This window comes from Bos javanicus, chromosome 10, assembly GCF_032452875.1.
Source record: "Bos javanicus breed banteng chromosome 10, ARS-OSU_banteng_1.0, whole genome shotgun sequence".
Taxonomy (NCBI): Eukaryota; Metazoa; Chordata; class Mammalia; order Artiodactyla; family Bovidae; genus Bos; species Bos javanicus.
The window spans coordinates 76,466,868-76,485,092 of record NC_083877.1 but is presented as its reverse complement, the minus strand read 5'-3'; the positions used below and the strand labels follow the sequence as shown (position 1 = coordinate 76,485,092).

Here is an 18,225-nt window from a genome sequence, read left to right as displayed (position 1 = left end):
TTATATATTTTTTAAAATAATATTAAATATATAAATTTAGGATAAATTGACATCTTTATGATATTGAGTTTTCCTATTCAAGAATTTTGTGTGATTTTTCCATTTGTTCAAGTCTTTGGTGAGCCTTTGGAGACTTTCTAGATTTATATAGAATTTGCACAATTCTTAAAAAATTTAAGCTAAAAGGTTTTGTCATTTTATTGTCATTGGGAGTTTTCCAAATTCCTTTTTCAGGAAATGATCTTGCCATCACTTCAGTGGGTCCTTTAGCGTCTAGGATTAAATCTAAACTTCTTAGCTTTTCCTTCAAGGCTTTCCACATCTGATTTAAAACCTGTTTTCCACATATTTTCTTGTTACCTGTAGCTAGTCAGCAACTCTTGAACAAGCACTACCCTTTTACGTATCCTGTGTCATGGGTCCCCTCCTTCCTCCTCTGCCTGTGCAAAATGGTTTTCTTCACAAGCTCCTTCTTAAATGATCCAGTTAGAAATGACCTCTCTCCACTTTGATCTTTGACCATTTATTCTGTGTGCTTCTTATCTGATAATAATCCAATATTACCTTGTGACAGCTTTTGTATTATTAAAATGAACTGCCCTTTATCTCTTCAGTTCAGTTCAGCTCAGTCATGTCCGACTCTTTGCGACCCCATGAACCACAGCATGCCAGGCCTCCCTGTCCATCACCAACTCCCGGAGTTCACCCAAACCCATGTGCATCGAGTTGGTGATGCCATCCAGCCATCTCATCCTCTGTCATCCCCTTCTCCTCCTGCCCCCAATCCCTCCCAGCATCAGGGTCTTTTATCTCTTGCTGCTGCTGCTAAGTCACTTCAGTTGTGTCCGACTCTGTGCGACCCCATAGACGGCAGCCCACCAGGCTCCTCCATCCATGGGATTTTCCAGGCAAGAACACTGGAGTGGGTTGCCATTTCCTTCTCCAATTTTATCTCTTTTTTATCTCTATAAAACTATCAGTGGGTCTTTGCCTTGTTTCCTCAACTAGACTGCGAGGCCTTTGGGGAGAGTGAGGCTGTCTCCTGCTTCTTGCAGCGTCTGGGCCCTGCAGCCGGTGATGGTAGTAACATCAGTGATAGCAATGATAGTTCACGTTTATGCAGACTTTCTGTGTGCCAGGTACATTTTAAGCACTTTCCATGTATGAACTGATTAGCGGGTAAATACTTGAGTTGTGTTGGGTTTATTTGACCTCAAACTAAACCTTTGAAGGGGAATGTAAAAAAAAGATCAGCTGGGCACAATACCCAGACAGTGATTCTAGCTCGCTCATCAGAGAGGAAGGGGAATTTTCTGAGGAGGATGGCCAGAGTCAAGGAAGGGAGGGGAGAGGAACAGGCAGGAATGGAGAGGCCCTGAGCTTGATGGTTGTGGAGACGAGTATTTTCTGAGGTTCTGGTGGTTTCAAGTCAGGCTGTGCTGGTAGTTGCCCCTCGGCAGGGTCTTGCTGAGGCCTCTTTTCCACAGTGGTTCCCTGCAGGATGGGCCAGGTCCCCTGGGGACAGCCGTCCCAATGCTTGGCTGTCTCCCTGGTCTGTCCGCACCCCAGGGTTCCCAGCCCAGCTTGCTCTGCACCACTCCCCTCCCTCTCCTGCACTCAGACAGCTTTGCTGAGCACCTGATGGGAGTGAGCGTGAAGCATGTTGATGAGAAGCGGCCAGGGCTATGAGCTGATGGAAATCATCCCCACCTCGGGGCCTGCCTCTCCTTAACAGTCGTGAGCCTCTTGGAATATTTCCCCCATCTCAACACTACAGACTGTTTCAGGGTGCCTGGTGTCCTAGGCAATTGCACCCCAGCCTTCATGTAAAAGGCAGCCAAGAGCCTACCTGCCTGAGCTCTAAACCTGCAGCTCCAGCATTTAGAGGCCTCATACACATCATTTGTTGAGAACTGGAGAGCTCTAAGTGTGATTTACATCTGTACTGATCCATGTACCAGGCAGGCAGCCTAGAATCAAATTCCACGTCCCAGTTAGAAGCTCTTCCTTACACTTTGCTGAGCACAAGTAAACAGGTCTCAGCACCCACATAATGAACTCTTTAGATTTTTAAAGACAAGAAAAGATGAAGGAAAGAAAGGACTTTGACTTTTTGAGACAGTTACCTACTAAAGGGCAAAAATTCCAGCCCCTTGGACAAACCCTCCACAACTGACTAGAAAGGTTAGCTTCTTACGGAGCCGGTCTGATCTCTAGGGAATGCATTGTGGCATGGGGCTGAGGCTGGCTCTGTTGAATCTAAACATGTTCCAGCTTAAATTCAATTGCTTTCCTTCCAATATATCATCAAAAGTTTACTTACATTTTGCTGAAGCAAACCTAGAAATCAGGGAAGGGTCCAGTAGAATAAGCGTTTTTTTCCCCTTGGAACTTTGCCCAGAGGCCCAGAATGAATAAGCCACATTTTAATTTTATATTTGTTATGGTGGATTTGTATAGTCAGTTGTAGCATTTTTCCTCTTCTTAGAAGTCTTATTTAGATGGCTTCCAGAGAATTCCTTACACATGACTCCAGAACTCATCATATTTATAATCAAGTTTGTCTGCAACGAGGAGGGGACTCTTTCCTGTCCTTGAATGCCCCACCTCCACTCAGGGCCTGGCATCTAATGACTGTACAGTGAGCAATTGCTGAATGAATGAATAAGCGAATAAAGGGTCTGAGTTGCTAACACCAAAATAGCCACGAAGTGGGAAGGAACTGGATGCTGTGAGCCTCGGGAACCGCCAGGAGTATCCCCTCGAGGCCATGCTGGCTGGGCTCCTCTTGTTGTTAAGTCAGATATTTAATAATTGAAGAAGCCAGCCCTTCCACAGTTTGGGCTCAGTTGAGCCGACATTTATCCTGCTTTCACGGCGCTGACATTCCCTCCTGGCTGGACTGCTCGGAGTCTGCCCTGACTGTAACCAACCTGAGCACACTCTCCCCAGGGACCCTCCATGGCCCAGCCATACTGCCAGGTCAGCTCCCACCTGGAACCCTCAGCCACAATGCCCAGAAGCAGTTTGCCACAGGCTGTTCACTAAACTGCTCTCCTTGTTTCTATCTTTTCTGCTCCTCTTCTCTCTCTCTTTTACCCTGTCCTCCATTCTTTTTGAAGTCCCAGTCCCTGTCTTCTCTCCAGCATCTCAATCAAGCTTCCTAGCCCTAACCAAACAGATACCAGCATTTATTTTACAGTAGCTATTTTAACGGAAGTACTAAGAGGTAGCCCACCTGAACTGGCAAAGCCTGGGCCAGCAGCCTGGTTTGGACTGAGGCTCATTCAGGCCAAGGGTGTCAGCTTCCAAGGTCTGAAGATGGAAAATCCTGCCTGCCATTCTGGAGGCAAGAAAGAAAACTTAGTGCACAGCCTCCAGCCCAAGCCCCAACTACCCTTCACCCAACCTGGATCGCATTTTCCACGTGGTCTCATTGTCTCCATGTTCTTCCTTCTCCTCTACGTACCAACAGCTCCTTGAGGGCAGGCAGTGTGTTTTGCTTTTATGTATCAGGAGACTTGGTGTAGGAGCTGGATAACCCTCCACACAGCCAGCTACAGTACAGCTCCGGAGACCTACTGTGTGCCAGGCTCCAGGCTTTGGGGATATAGAGATGCACAAGACAGACAACTTTGCTGGACTCTAGGAGCCTGCAATCTTGCAGGAAAGACAGACTTTCAACAAATCCAAGTACAAGGAGAGAGAAATGAGCAATGCAGATGTAGGGGGTCAGGGCACACCATGTGAGACCCAACCTAGGGGTCACAAAAGCTTCCCGGAGAAGCACTGTTTCCGCTAACTCTTAAAGTATGACTAGGAGTTAGGTGAAAGGGATGGGATGAGACAGAGGGGCAGAGAGAAAGCCTTCTAGACAGAGGGAGTATTTGTTGGGTGAGTGGACAGGTGAATCTGACGTTGAAATCTGAGCTCGCTGACCCAGGGGTACAGAGCATTCTGATGGGCACAGGCAAGCAGGTGACTAGGTTCGGGGCGCCTTGATTCCATGGTGCTGGAAGTTAACAGAAGGCTGCTCTCTGGTCACCAATGCTCCCCAGAGGGGAATAGGATAGATGGGATAGAATAAATATACCCACCTCCTCTGCCAGGGATGGGGCAATTCTGGGTTAAGGTGAAAAACCCTCTGGCCCCGTATCACATGGCAAATGGACTCTGCCAATCTCAGGCACCTCACCCAAGGTTCTTCTCCCCACCCAGATGAGCGGGAAGTTGTTCAGAAGAAGACCTTCACGAAATGGGCAAACTCGCACCTGGTGCACGTGTCCTGCCGCATCACCGACCTCTACAAGGACCTGCGGGACGGGCGGATGCTCATCAAGCTGCTGGAGGTGCTCTCCGGAGAGATGCTGGTAAAGCCCCTCCCCTGGGCCCTGTGGCTGGTCCTGGGTCCCCTCTGCAGGAAAGACACGGCCTGGGACCTCTCCACTTCTCACAACCTGCAATAGTAACGATGCAGTGTGTCCATGTGACTGATTGGTTCTCTGAACTTACTCATCTAAACATGTGCTGTGCTTAGTCACTTAGTCATGTCCACCTCTTTGCAGCCCAAAGACTGTAGCCCGCCAGGCTCCTCTGTCCATGGAATTTCCCAGGCAAGAATACTGGAGTGGGTTGCCATTTCCTTCTCCGGGGGATCTTCCCAACCCAGGGATCAAACCCACATCTCTTGTGTCCCTTGGATTGGCAGGCAGATTCTTTACCACTAGCCCCACCTGTATGTCTCAGCATAAATGCAATGACTTTCCATCTAATATATCGATCAAAACTTTAGTTAATTTTGCTGAAGTGTCTCAGAATTTCTTGCTTTTTTCTGGCCACTCCCACCTCCTTGACTTTCTTCTCTTGGGATCTGGTTATCTTTGGCCTGCAGTGAGCTTACCCTCAGGCTCCTTGCAAAGGCTAAGACAGATCCCATTACCCAGCTGGAGAATTTGCATCCTTTGTGGAACCAGGAGGAAAGAGTGGAAGATATTTTCCTGTGTGTCCATCACTCTTACAAGTGGAGATTTATTTCAGGCCCTCTCAGTTGTAACTCACCCAGCAGCAGTGCTGCCTCTGCAGGAGAACCAGGTCAAGGCTCATGTTTTGTTCCGTCACTTCCACTGTGACCTTGGAGCTACCAGGCAGGACCTTCTTTGTCTCATTTCTCCCACGTGTAAAATGATACCTGTACCTGATGGCATAGGCTAAGAGCCTTGGGGTTTGAATGAAAGATTCCACATTCTTCTGTTGCCTTTTCAACTCCAGGCTGAAGTTAAAGAATGCCTCTTACCCTTCACTGAAGGCCCACTAGAGAGACTTACCACTAAGAACCCTTCAGATGATGCAATTACTCAGCAATGGTGGTCCCTTGAGCTTCGGTTGGGGCCATGCAAGGGTGAGGAGGGAGGAGGTCAGATGGCAGGATGGACCTATTTTAATCGCCAAACTGAAAGCCACTCTTATTGCCAATCAGCAGTAAATAGTTCTAGAGGTGTGCCTGGCGCATAGTAGATGCTCAGTTAACTCCCTGTTGTGTTACTTATCTGAATGTCATCTATTACCACTCACAAGGCTCTGTTTAGACCGAGGAACAGTACTGGTACAGCCCACTTGCAGAGCTCTGGGTGCTCAAGGGAGGGAACCCCTGAATTTTGCTGAAAGTGGTGGGGTTGAAACGTTGTCGAGGAGTGAGCTGGGAGGTGGAGTTTGGCATGGGGTGGATGCTGATGACAGGCGCTGGTCCAGGCGTGACCGTGAGGTTCTTCCCTGCCCACGGGGGCAATGGCGTCCCTCAGCCAAAGCCCACGAAGGGGAAGATGCGCATCCACTGCCTGGAGAACGTGGACAAGGCCCTGCAGTTCCTGAGGGAGCAGCGAGTGCACTTGGAGAACATGGGCTCCCACGACATCGTGGACGGCAACCACCGCCTAGTCCTCGGCCTCATCTGGACCATCATCCTGCGCTTCCAGGTGGGTCCCCGGGCCTGAGAAGACGGTGAGTGAGTGTGAGTGCCCACGTGCGTGTCCCCAGCGACAGCTCTTGTAGGAAGGAGAGACCATCCTGAGCATCACCAACTTGCTGAAGCTGAGCGCGAGCAGCCCAGTCAGTGTCGTGGTCTTTTGAGAGAGAAGCTAGAAACTGGGAGCTGGACTCAGATCCGGCTGCTTTTGCCAGATCTGCTTTTGCCCCCGTCCCCCCACGTGGGTAACTCTTTGGTTTTCTAAATAGTTTGATTCAAAATTTGCAAAGACAGTGCAGAAAATCTGCTGCTGTGTTTTCCAGTCAGAAGCTTTTCTCTTCCCACTGAAAGTCCAGGTCTCATTGTGTAAGGAAATTTAGGAAGCCCAGGGGAAGGAAAGCAGGGTCTTCCACCTGCTGGTTTGGGGCAGAAAGAACCCAAGTTGGAGGAGGGAAGGGCCGGGAGAAGAAAAATAACACTCAACTCCCATCCTGAGGATCTCCTGTAAGTGGTCTCGGGGGTCCAGTCTCACTCACTGCGGGTGTGTATGATGAAATGGTAATAACAGCAGAACTAGGGAGGATGAAAAGGCAAGAGGAGCCACTAATCCAAATGCGACACCTTCCAACAGTCATGCCATCCCACGGCCCTCACAGCGTCGTGCCTCCTGAGGAGGAATGAGGCCAACGTGCATTTATTCTTGGCCTCCCCTTCAAGTTTCTGATTGGAGCCGTCTCCTCTGACCTGGGGAGTACAGCAGGGTAGCAGGCCTCTGGGACCTGAGGCCCCAGCCTGTGGTGTGGCTGCAGGGCTGGTAACCAGAGGAGGAAAGAGGAAGGGGGTTCTTCCAGGGAGAACTCTGGGCCAGATGCAAACCTCAGTCTCCCCTCTCTTGTTCCCGTGCCCCCAGATTCAGGACATCGTTGTCCAAACTCAAGAAGGCCGTGAGACGCGCTCAGCCAAGGACGCGTTGCTCCTGTGGTGTCAGATGAAGACGGCAGGGTATGCCCTGGGGACCAGCCGCTAACATGTCCCCACCACCCTCTTCACCCCCCACCCACATATTACCAGAACTATAGCAGCTTGGGCATATTCAATGCAAAGTCTATCCCGACCTGATTCTTAGAGGCCCGGAATGTAGGATTCTATCCCAGAGTTGCCTGGGTCAGACCGTGGGGTCTGTGGGGGTGAGTGTCTCTGGGCCCATCTGATGGGGGAGCCTCTCTGTGGGGCTTAACAGCCGCTGTCTTGTTGACCGTTCGAGAAGGGTCAGGTCCACCCCTCTCCTTCACACACTTGTAGGGACCTCAAAAGAATCTGTTTCTTAGGTCTTAATGTTTCTTTTGGATGCAGCTACCCCCACGTCAATGTCACCAACTTCACCTCCAGCTGGAAGGATGGCCTGGCCTTTAACGCCCTGATCCACAAGCACCGGTAAGAAGGGGGAGCGGGCTGCGGGAGCTGGGGATCCCATGCGGGGAAGGGGGTTTGGATACTTTGCACTTAGCGTGTAGGTTACTAGCCAAGCTCCACAGGAACATTAAACCCCCTGTGCCTGCTCCTCTCACCCTCAGCATCCTGCCTCCCTTAAATCCTCCTTCCCCACACGCTGGTGCTCACGGCTCCCTCCTCCATCCCATGTCCTCTTCTCACTCCTCCTGTTCAGCCCCTTCCTTGCATCTGCCCAGGGTCTTTGCCCTGTTGGTGGGGGACACCATGCCCCCTGCCCTCTAACAGTCTAGCTTCATCCCCAGGCCTGACCTGATCAACTTCGATAAGCTGAAGGACTCCAACGCCCGGCACAACCTGGAACATGCCTTCGAAGTGGCCGAGCGTGAGCTGGGCATCATCCCGCTCCTTGACCCTGAAGGTGAGCTGGCACCCACCAGATGGGCAGGGCACCTGGAGGCATGTGGCGGTGTTGGGCAAGCCGGGGGCACAATGTGGGCCTGGGGCCAGACCAGGGCCCTGTTCCGTCTGCTCTTCAGCTCCAGACTGGCTCCAATGCCTCCCCTGCCCACTTGGGAGCCATTGTAGTCTTGCCCTCCTTTTCCCTTCTTCCTTGCTTTGTGGTCCTAATATGGATTTCATCCTCTGGCTTAAACCGCAGCCCCATTCCTCTTCCACTCTTGCCTGTCACTCGGTACGTGTAGTTGAACTTCGTGCTGGAGACACAGGGAGATGAACCCCATGAGCCTGACATTTCCAGCTTCTAACTGGTCCTGAGAGCCCACACTTTCCCCTTGCAGATGTCTTTACAGAAAACCCTGACGAGAAATCCATCATTACCTACGTGGTGGCATTTTACCACTACTTTTCCAAGATGAAGGTGCTGGCGGTGGAGGGCAAGCGAGTCGGTAAGGTACGGAGCTGCTGTGAAACCAGGGACCCCAGCTCCCTGCTCTCCATGTGCAGGCCTTGACAGACACTCCCTTTCTCTCCTAAGAGCTTTATGTCTGGACCCCAGCCATAGGAAAGGGCTCACATCACTCCCACCAGCCTCCTCTGAAGCCAAGCATTGCCACGTTAATGGCTCCCAAGCTGAATTCCAGCGCAGGTTGATGATCTGTCCTCAACAAGGTCATAGATCTGAATCCACCTTCCTCCTTCAGACCTATGTCTCATGAACATTCCCTCAGGAACAAAACAGGCTTTTACTTATTAGTCTATTGTGGTGTCAGATCTCTCAGGCTTCCATAGCCAACCCGGGAGCCACCCCATTCTACAGACCCTCACGCTGGGTCCTCAGCTCCTCCAGGGTAGGAACCTTTTCTCATTCATCTTTGTGCACTGGTGTTGAGCAAAGGCAGTGCCTGGAAGCCTTCCATCTTTGTTGTTCAGTTGCTCAGTCATACCCAACTCTGCGACCCCATGGACTGCAGCATGCCAGGCCTCCTCTGTCCCTCACCATCTCCTGGAGCTTGCTCAAACTCCTGTCCATTGAGTCAGTGATGCCATCCAACCATCTCATCCTCTGTTGCCTCCTTCTCCTCATGCCCTCAATCTTTCCCAGCATCAGGGTCATTTCCAATGACCTCGATCCTTAATACCCATTTTTAAATAAACAGGACTTTGGCTCCTCTGGTGACTGATGTCCTGGGACAGTGGGCTTTCCAGTCTTTTACAGGGTGAGAGAGGGCGGGGAGCTGTTCCTGATCGCAAACATAGCTGGGTCCCTGCTGCACCACCTATCCAGCCCTCTGTTCAGCAGTGGTCTTGGGCTCTGGGGACAAAGCCAACATAAACACTCTAGGGCTTGCGAGGAGGAGGACCACCTCAACTGTGGTCCCCGTTGGCATCTTCACTGATGTCCTCACTCTTCTCATGAGAATGAGTTACAAGGTGATTCCCTAGGTAATCGACCACGCCATTGAGACTGAGAAGATGATTGAGAAGTACAGTGGGCTGGCCTCGGACCTGCTCACCTGGATCGAGCAGACCATCACCATCCTGAACAGCCGCAAGTTTGCCAACTCCCTGGCCGGTGTCCAGCAGCAGCTGCAGGCCTTCAGCACCTACCGCACCGTCGAGAAGCCACCCAAGTAAGGGCCCGGGCACCTGGGAGGGTGGGCATCAACTGCTGAGAAACCACCTCCCAAAGGTGAGAGGGCCTGGAGAAGGGATCTGAGAGGCATGTCTTGGATGTCAGGGAGCTGCCTGTCTGTCACCTGCTTCATCCTGTCTTGTCTCCCTGCTCCCAAGCTGTCAGCCTGCATTGGGTAACCCCTGACTCAGCCAAGGGAAGTACTTTCTCAGATCCAGATCCCTGAGTGGGGAGCGGGAGTGAAATCTCAGGCTTCAGAATCTCTTCAAAGAACCTGTGCTGGAGACTTCCTCTTTCCTGCGCACCGAGCTGTGGGTTTGTTCTCTAGTAACGACCTCTGCATCCGCAGCCCCAGAGCTCGCCACGTGCGGCCTCCTTGATCATCAAACACATCCTTCTTCTTCTCTCCCGTCTGTCACTGCTCATCCATCAGCAGAGCACTTAGCCTGCCTCTTGGGACTCTGCTCCACTGCAGTGTGTGCAGGGCCTGCGTGCACATATGCACACGCAAATACAGCCACGCGTGTGCACACACACGCACACGTACATACACGGCATTCTAGCTCGCCTGCCCTCAGCTTGTCCAGCTCCCCTGAAACAGATTTCTAGCTCATTGGTGGTACCTGTGCTTTATTCCTCCCCTGCTCGTTCATTCATGACTCACAAACAGGGAAAGGTCAGACGCAGAGTCTAAAATGTACTATAAATGAATATCTGATTTCTGGCCTGATACTAACCATGTTTAAAGTCCTAAACGCAATCCAGGTAATACCTCCCGTGAGTCTACCAGGCACTGCACACAGGGGTGGTAGCTCTTGGCTGCATAAGACAGTGCTCGAGGTCACAGCCTCCTTGACGTGCCTATGAGCAGCAGGTATATGGGCTGGCCTCTGGCTGCCTGGGAACCTTGCTTACCAGCTGATCTGCGACTGCCACAAGGATGAGGGAAAAGTGGGTAGATACTTGGCCACGTGCAGAAATGGGAAAATACTCAGTTACCTGGAGCTCAGCTGGACATTGGGTTCTAGACATCCATCCAGCTGCCATCATCCCCTCCCCCTGAGATCCTCTCCAAGCCCAGCCTTTCCTCCCCCCTCAGAAGCATCTGGACTTTTGGACAGTTGTCAGGACAGCCATCTCATTAGTACTCAGGTGAAAGTTGCTTTCTGTGCAATATGTTCTTACATGGATAATGCTGCTTCAAAGGCTTATTGACTCACTCCATAAAAAACTGAGTAAAGAGCTAGTGGGGAGCCTTTAGCATTTGTAGAACAGGGAAGAATTTCTTTGTATTGATTGGTAACACTTGATACCTACAGGAATTTCCAGAACACTTAGCCATTCCCCCATGGAAACAAATGATAAGCAAACACTGCAGTAGTTGTGTTTTCTTTGATTTATGTTGCAAAGACTCAACCCCTATTAGGTCTCAGGTGGTGAGTATGATAGACTAATGTTGTAACAGGTAAAACATATAGATCCTCTATCCTTTTTTACTTTTAAAAAATTTTACTGAAGTATAGTTGATTTACAATGCTGTGTTTCTTTTTACTTTTTAAAGAGAAATATGCTTTGCTATCCACGCTCCAAGATGCCAGGGTTCCATGTTTACTTAAGAAAGAAACATTGGCTGTGGGAGTCTCAACACTCATCACCCAACCTCTGTTTTTTCCACAGGTTTCAGGAGAAGGGGAATCTGGAAGTCCTACTTTTTACCATCCAGTCCCGGATGAGAGCCAACAATCAGAAAGTGTACACGCCCCACGATGGGAAACTGGTGTCCGACATCAACCGGGTACAGCCGCGTTTTCCATTTCACGTTGCTAGTGGGTTGATTCAACTCCTAATAGAAGCACAGGGAATGGTCCCTGGAAAGGGTTAAGTCAAGCCACTCTCTGTGTGCTGTTGTTAATGACACAGCTGGCTATTGAGGGAGCTGTCTGAGCCTAGCCCTGAGAGGTCAGACTCTACCCACCATCCTTCCATTCAGAGGTGGGGAGAGGGGCAAGATAGGAGACAGGGATGAAGAGGTACAAACTGCTACCTATCAAATAAATAAGATACAAGGATTTAATATACAGTATAAGGAATATAGCCCATATTTTATGATAACTTTATATGGAGTATAATCTATAAAAATATTGAATCACTATGCTATACCCCTGAAACTAATACAATACTGTGAGTCAACTATACTTCAATTTCAAAAAAAGAAAAAAGAAAAAGAGGCAGTGGCTACACAGTTCCAGCTCAAATGCCATGAGAATGGGGATTCAGCAGGCTTGCCAGTGGGTTAACTGAGCTTCTCCTAATGAGGGCATAGGGAATGGTTCCTGGGCAGGGTTAAGCCAAGCCACTCTCTGTGCTGTCAATAATGACCAGCTGGCTGTTGAGGGTACTATCCAAGCCTGGCACTGAGAGGTCTGGCTCTACCCACTGTCCACCTGTGCAGTCCCCTCTTCAGATGCCCAGAGTCCAGTTTATAGCCTATTCTCTATAGAACCTGGAGGGCTTTTAGGGAATATCGACTACTTTTAATGAAGGTGAATGCCTTGTGACACTTTGGAGATTTGGAGGCCTACCACTGCCTGGAAATTCCAGTGGAATGGTGGTGGCCATTTACTCAATAGGAATTTACTGAGCACCCACAGAGGCAATAACACTATATGAAACCAACACTGACTTACGGGAAGGCCAGTTTAGGGGAAGAGGGGACTGGGAGGTCGTGATCAGTGCTCCCTGAATCTTCAGTTGGCTTAAACAGAAAAACCTGAAGGCTGGGTTCTGTCTAGATTCCTCAAATCACTCAGTACTGGTGAAAGAGTCGGGATGGGACCCCCAAATCCCAAGAGCTCTCATCTGCCCCTCCCCGCGCAGGCCTGGGAAAGCCTGGAGGAAGCTGAGTACCGGCGGGAGCTGGCCCTGAGGGATGAGCTCATCCGGCAGGAGAAGCTGGAGCAGCTGGCCCGGCGCTTTGACAGAAAAGCTGCCATGAGAGAGACGTGGCTCAACGAAAACCAGCGCCTCGTGGCCCAGGTAGTGGGGTGCACGTGGGGCTGCAGACGGTGGGGCGGGCAGAGTGGGACAAACCTCTCCACAGGCCTTTCAGCCCTGCTCCCTGTGATTGGGTGGGTCGGGATTGATATCTGAAAAGGAACTCTCCCAGATCGACTAAGTCTCACTTTTTAATTATTTATTTTTTGGCTGCACTGGGTCTTCATTGCAGTGCACGGGCTTAGTGGCAGCATGTGGGATCTTAGTTCCCCTCCAGGGATCGAACCTGGGCCCCCTGCATTAGAAGCGTGGAGTCTTATCCACTGGACCTCCAGGGAATTCCCTATTAAGTCTCATTTTAAGAAAGAGCCACACAATCCAAAAATGGCCCCAAAAGTTATCCCCCATGAGCCAGGAGCATCACCCAGAGCCAGAGTTCAAGTTGATATTTCAGGGGTCCTCTGGGGATGCGATGGAAGCTGTGCACCTTGTGAGTGTCAGACACCCCTTGGACTCTGGCCTTGAGGACTGTGTCACATTTCACTAGCTAAAAACTGACCCCAGGACTGATTCTCCATGAGAGCATCTGTCCCTTCCCACCTGGATCTTGGCATCAAATTAAATTCCATCTAGAAGGGGGAAGCAAGCATTCTGAAAGAACTGTAGAGTGTGCAGGCGCCCCAGAGAGCATAGGGCAAGCCCTCTGTGTGCAGCTGCAGGGTTTCCAGTAAGAAGCCCCTTCCTGCCCAGAACAGGTCCTCTCCAGGCAGGGTGGTGAGTGCCAGCAGGTGTGAAAGAGCTCTGTTAGTGATAGTCATCACATGGATGGCCCAGTGAGTAAAATCACGAGCATTTTGCCAAGGTTCTCGTGAGACATTTAGTCTTTGGAACTTGTCTCTGATAAGGTAGGCTGAAAAAGATGGCAGAAGGGCTTTCTCCTGCAGAAGTTGCTCCTAAAAGACCTGCCATTTCTCTGTGCTTGGGGACCAACCAAGGGGACCCTAACCAAACTGCCTGTTTTTCTCCCTGGGGGTCAGGATAACTTCGGGTACGACCTGGCAGCAGTGGAGGCTGCCAAGAAGAAGCACGAGGCCATCGAGACAGACACGGCCGCCTATGAGGAGCGGGTGCGGGCCCTGGAGGACTTGGCCCAGGAGCTGGAGCGGGAGAACTACCATGACCAGAAGCGCATCATGGCCCGCAAGGACAACATCCTGCGCCTGTGGGACTACCTGCAGGAGCTGCTGCAGGCCCGGCGCCAGAGGCTGGAGAAGACGCTGGACCTGCAGAAGCTCTTCCAGGACATGCTGCACAGCATTGACTGGATGGACGGGATCAAGGTGGGCCTGGGCACCCCCACCCCCTCCACCTGGGGCTTCAGCGAGCTGTGCTTCCTAGGCACCTCCCAGCCCCACGCCCGAGTCAGAGCAGAGCATCTAAGGCAGCAGAGTGTCTGATGGCATCTGTCTCTCAGCAGCTTGGCTCGCTCTGCTCCTGTCTGCTGTATCCCCGGTGATCAAGAAATCTGGGGTTCATAGTTACACAGGTGCCGGCCTGCAGGGCCTGGATGAGACAGACCTCCCTCAGGAGCCTGGAGAATCGGGCTCTGAGTAATCACGATCTGACTCTAGTTGGCATCCAGACCTTGGCATCCAGGGCCACGGGGAAGTCTGAGTCTCCTCTCCTGCTATCACAGTGGCTCTCAACTGAAGACTCACAGCAGACTGACTGGGGCTTTCTTTCCTTTTTTTTTTTTTTTTTAAGATTTTTCTGATATAGGCCTTTTTTTATATCTTTTTTTTTTCTTTTTTTTAATTTTAATTGGAGGCTAATTACTTTACAATATTGTGGTGGTTTTTGCCATACATTCACATGAATCAGCCATGGGTGTACATGTGTTCCCCATCCTGAAGATATAGGCCATTTTTATTGAATTTGTTGCAGTGTTCTGTTTTTTTTGGCCCTGAGGCATGTAGGATCTTAGCTCCCCGACAGGGAACAAACCCATATCCCCTGCACGAAAGGTGAAGTCTTAACCTCTGGACCATGAGGAAAGTCCCCCGTGGAACTTTCTTAAAATATGTACACCCAGGTCCCACCCCTGGGGCACACATGGGCAGACTGAGTATAGGACTTGATCTCTTGAAAGATGCTCCCTGGATGATTCTGATGGGCACCCCCAGTGGGAACTCCCGCTCTGTAGCCTCTTTCCCATTGAGCAGCTGCATTTTCCAGCTGCATCTGACATCCTGGTCCCCAGTGCCACGGACCCTCTCTTAGGAAGGTTATTCTCCCAGCATGAGGGTCTCTTCACCTTTCCTTACTCCCTCTGCCCTGTCTGTCCTCTTCGCCAGGCTCACCTCTTGTCTGCTGAGTTTGGGAAACACTTGTTGGAGGTCGAGGACTTGCTACAGAAACACAAGCTGATGGAGGCTGACATTGCCATCCAAGGGGACAAAGTGAAGGCCATCACCACAGCCACCCTGCAGTTCACTGAGGGGCCAGGTAAGGCTGCGGGTTTAGGTTTTTCTGTTGAGGCCTCTGGCCCAGCACTCCAGCACCCCAGGGTGGATAAATCTAGCTGTAGAATTCTGCCTCTTTCACCAACACGTGCTACCAGAAAGAAGTTTGAGGGAGAGCAAAATTCTCCAGAGAGTAGGCGACTGCTTCAGTCATCTATTATCAGAAAGGTGTGTAAGCACCAAGAAGGCATCCTTCGTCTTTCATCCTTTTGGCTAGCTCAGGTCTTAATTAGGTGACCCCTGCTGCCTCTCGGAAGAATCATCTAGAAATTAATGCCTGGGTCTTTTTAAAAATAATTTCACATTTTGCATTTCTACTGAGAGCTGATCCAACTTTTAACCTCTCTTATTCCTGGAGTTTTAGTGGAAACTCATTATTAAGAACCAATTAAAAGCCTATCCTCTGAGCACCTGAGACCCCATGCATCCGGTCCCAAAGCCCCAGTGAGATGGCAGGTTCTAGGTGGTGTGGTTCTAGATCTGAAGCTTGCCCAGAGATGATGAAGCCCTTGTCCCCTTTGTCCTTCCTCTTCCCATGCCATCCAGGGTACCAGCCTTGTGACCCCCAGGTCATCCAGGATCGTGTCAGCCACCTGGAACAGTGCTTCGAGGAGCTGAGCAACACGGCAGCTGGGCGCAAGGCCCAGCTGGAGCAGTCCAAGCAGCTCTGTAAGTTCTTCTGGGAGATGGATGAGGCCGAGAGCTGGATCAAGGAGAAGGAGCAGATTTACTCCTCCCTGGACTATGGCAAGGACCTGACCAGCGTGCTCATCCTGCAGCGTAAGCACAAAGCCTTTGAGGATGAGCTGCGCGGGCTGGATGCCCACCTGGACCAGATCTTCCGGGAGGCTGAGGGCATGGTGGCACGCAAGCAGTTTGGGCACGAGCGGATTGAGGTCCGGATCAAGAAGGTGTCTGACCAGTGGAACGAGCTGAAGGACCTGGCTGCCTTTTGCAAGAAAAACCTCCAGGACACTGAGAACTTCTTCCAGTTCCAGGGTGATGCAGATGATCTGAAGGCCTGGCTACAGGATGCCCACCGGCTGCTCTCAGGGGAAGACGTGGGGCACGATGAAGGGGCCACACGGGCCCTGGGGAAAAAGCACAAGGACTTTCTGGAGGAGCTGGAGGAGAGCCGCGGAGTGATGGAGCACCTGGAACAGCAGGCGCAGGCCTTCCCCCAAGGGTTCCAGGATTCCCCAGATGTGACCAACCGGCTGCAGGCCCTCCGGGATCTCTACCAGCAGGTGGTGGCCCAGGCGGACATGCGGCAGCAGAGGCTGCAGGATGCCCTGGACCTGTACACGGTGTTTGGGGAGACAGATGCCTGTGAGCTGTGGATGGGCGAGAAGGGGAAGTGGCTGGCCCAGATGGAGATCCCGGACACGCTGGAGGACCTGGAGGTCGTGCAGCACAGGTCAGAGCTGGCCCTCCCCTCTCACCACCCCCTACAGTCTGCACTCCTAGTCCCCAAACAGCCTCCAGATCGGCAAGGCCCTCTCTGAGAAGCTATCGGATGCCCTTGGTCCCAGAGGCCAGGCACCAGGAGTCACGAGTTCTCATCTGGCTCTGTGGCTTTGGGTACTTCACACCACCCCCCCCGGGGCCTTTCCCAAAGGGGCTCTTTCTAGTCCAAGTGTTCAATGACTTTTCAGTGACAACAGCCTTTGTTCAAATGAATTGTATATGGAACCCCTGATATGTAACACAGAGGAAAGCGGAGGGGACATGATTAAGGGGGAGGTGAGAGGCTAGAGCCCATAAGCTCTGTCTTTTGGTGGTAGTCCCTAAACCACATGAACCCTCAGGGGCCTCAGAGACCAGTTTGTAAACTGTCAGTCCAAGGCCACTCTCATTTGCAGTATTTGAGTTCCATCAGCATTCCAGCATGGCAAGGCTTGTCCCCAGCATCCTGAGTACAGAATCCAAGGAGCTGAGAGAAAGAGGCCACTCCTTGATCCTGTCCCGGTGGTCCCATGCTGATGCTGGATGGACCTGGGCTCTTATCTCAGAGGGGTCAGCTTTCATAACACAGGATGCCCACAGCCTCAGCAGCGCGCCCTTCTCCTCCCCAGGGACGGAGCACCTGACTGGGGAGGTATCCTTCGGGTGGAAGCAGTGGAACCGTGTTCATGAGCAGCAGCTGGGCCAGTGGAGGTGTGGCAGGTGCTTTCTGTGGCCATCAACACCGCCCACACCTCATTTTTCCTCCATCTCTGTTGAGGCACTGGCCTGTAGAAGTAACCAGGTCTCTCCTAGCCTCATCCAGGAAATGCTAAACCATGAAACTGGACCCATGAACCAGAAAAGAGGGAGTGTCAGCACACCTTTCTCCTTTCTCCCCTCTTACCTGGTGGAAGGAGGTGGAAGGAGAAAGCAAGAGCGTGGCAGAAAGCAAAAGCCACCGCTGCCTTAGCAATCCTCATTTTCTCTGTCCACATCAGGTTTGACATCTTGGACCAGGAAATGAAGACATTGATGACTCAAATTGATGGCGTGAACCTTGCTGCCAACAGCCTGGTAGAGAGTAACCACCCACGCAGTGCGGAAGTGAAGAAGTACCAGGACCGCCTGAACACCAGGTGGGATGTGGGGAGGGCTTGGAGATGGGGGCTTCTTTTCTGGCACATCTGTGGGGTGTGGCCCGGAAGTCAGGAGGCCTGCTATGCATGCCAAGTTTGTACCCTCAGAGTTCCTGCCTCCATCTGCCTTGGTCTCCTTCTGACCCTGGAGCTATAGCCTCAGGGAGGAGGGACCTGGGTGGTGACCAGCCCAGGGAGAGAGATATGTTCACAGAGCTGCAGTGCTGTGCCCAGAATGGGTGTGTGCTGAGCAATGGAGGAATGCCCTGAGTGCATCCACAGTTAGAATCAGGCCATGTGGTTCTTAGGCCACATTTCCCCGGACGTTCTTAAGCAGGGAAGATTGCTTTCTGAGAGCTCTTAAGTACTGTCCATAAAAGAAAGCTCCTGTTTGTGCCAGAATGCGGCATTGATAATGAGACTGGCTTGAATGAAGAGGAGAATTAGCAAGAAGTCTTGAGCACACGTCATGGCCAGAAGGAAAAACAGGCCCTAAGGAGCCTTTGGAGAGGGACTGCTTAGGATGTAATTGCCACACCAGGACAACGCATGCACCTGTGTTCCATTCGGTGCCCTGGGCTTTACATGCACAGCTCCATGCTCACTGCCTCACCACTGCCC

General features: G+C 51.4%; 1 protein-coding gene across 1 annotated transcript in view; it reads left to right on the top strand.

Moving 5' to 3' along the window:
• The window catches only part of SPTB (spectrin beta, erythrocytic), a 130,566-nt gene that overhangs the window by 72,101 nt on the left and 40,240 nt on the right, over positions 1–18,225 (top strand). The window contains exons 3-15 of the mRNA XM_061429134.1: positions 4,219–4,370; positions 5,799–5,972; positions 6,873–6,964; positions 7,316–7,396; positions 7,717–7,832; positions 8,212–8,324; positions 9,317–9,504; positions 11,184–11,301; positions 12,384–12,542; positions 13,538–13,840; positions 14,855–15,005; positions 15,569–16,439; positions 17,467–17,604. Of these exons, the coding sequence (XP_061285118.1) occupies positions 4,219–4,370; positions 5,799–5,972; positions 6,873–6,964; positions 7,316–7,396; positions 7,717–7,832; positions 8,212–8,324; positions 9,317–9,504; positions 11,184–11,301; positions 12,384–12,542; positions 13,538–13,840; positions 14,855–15,005; positions 15,569–16,439; positions 17,467–17,604 (2,656 nt within the window). The remainder of the gene's footprint in view (positions 1–4,218; positions 4,371–5,798; positions 5,973–6,872; positions 6,965–7,315; positions 7,397–7,716; positions 7,833–8,211; positions 8,325–9,316; positions 9,505–11,183; positions 11,302–12,383; positions 12,543–13,537; positions 13,841–14,854; positions 15,006–15,568; positions 16,440–17,466; positions 17,605–18,225) is intronic.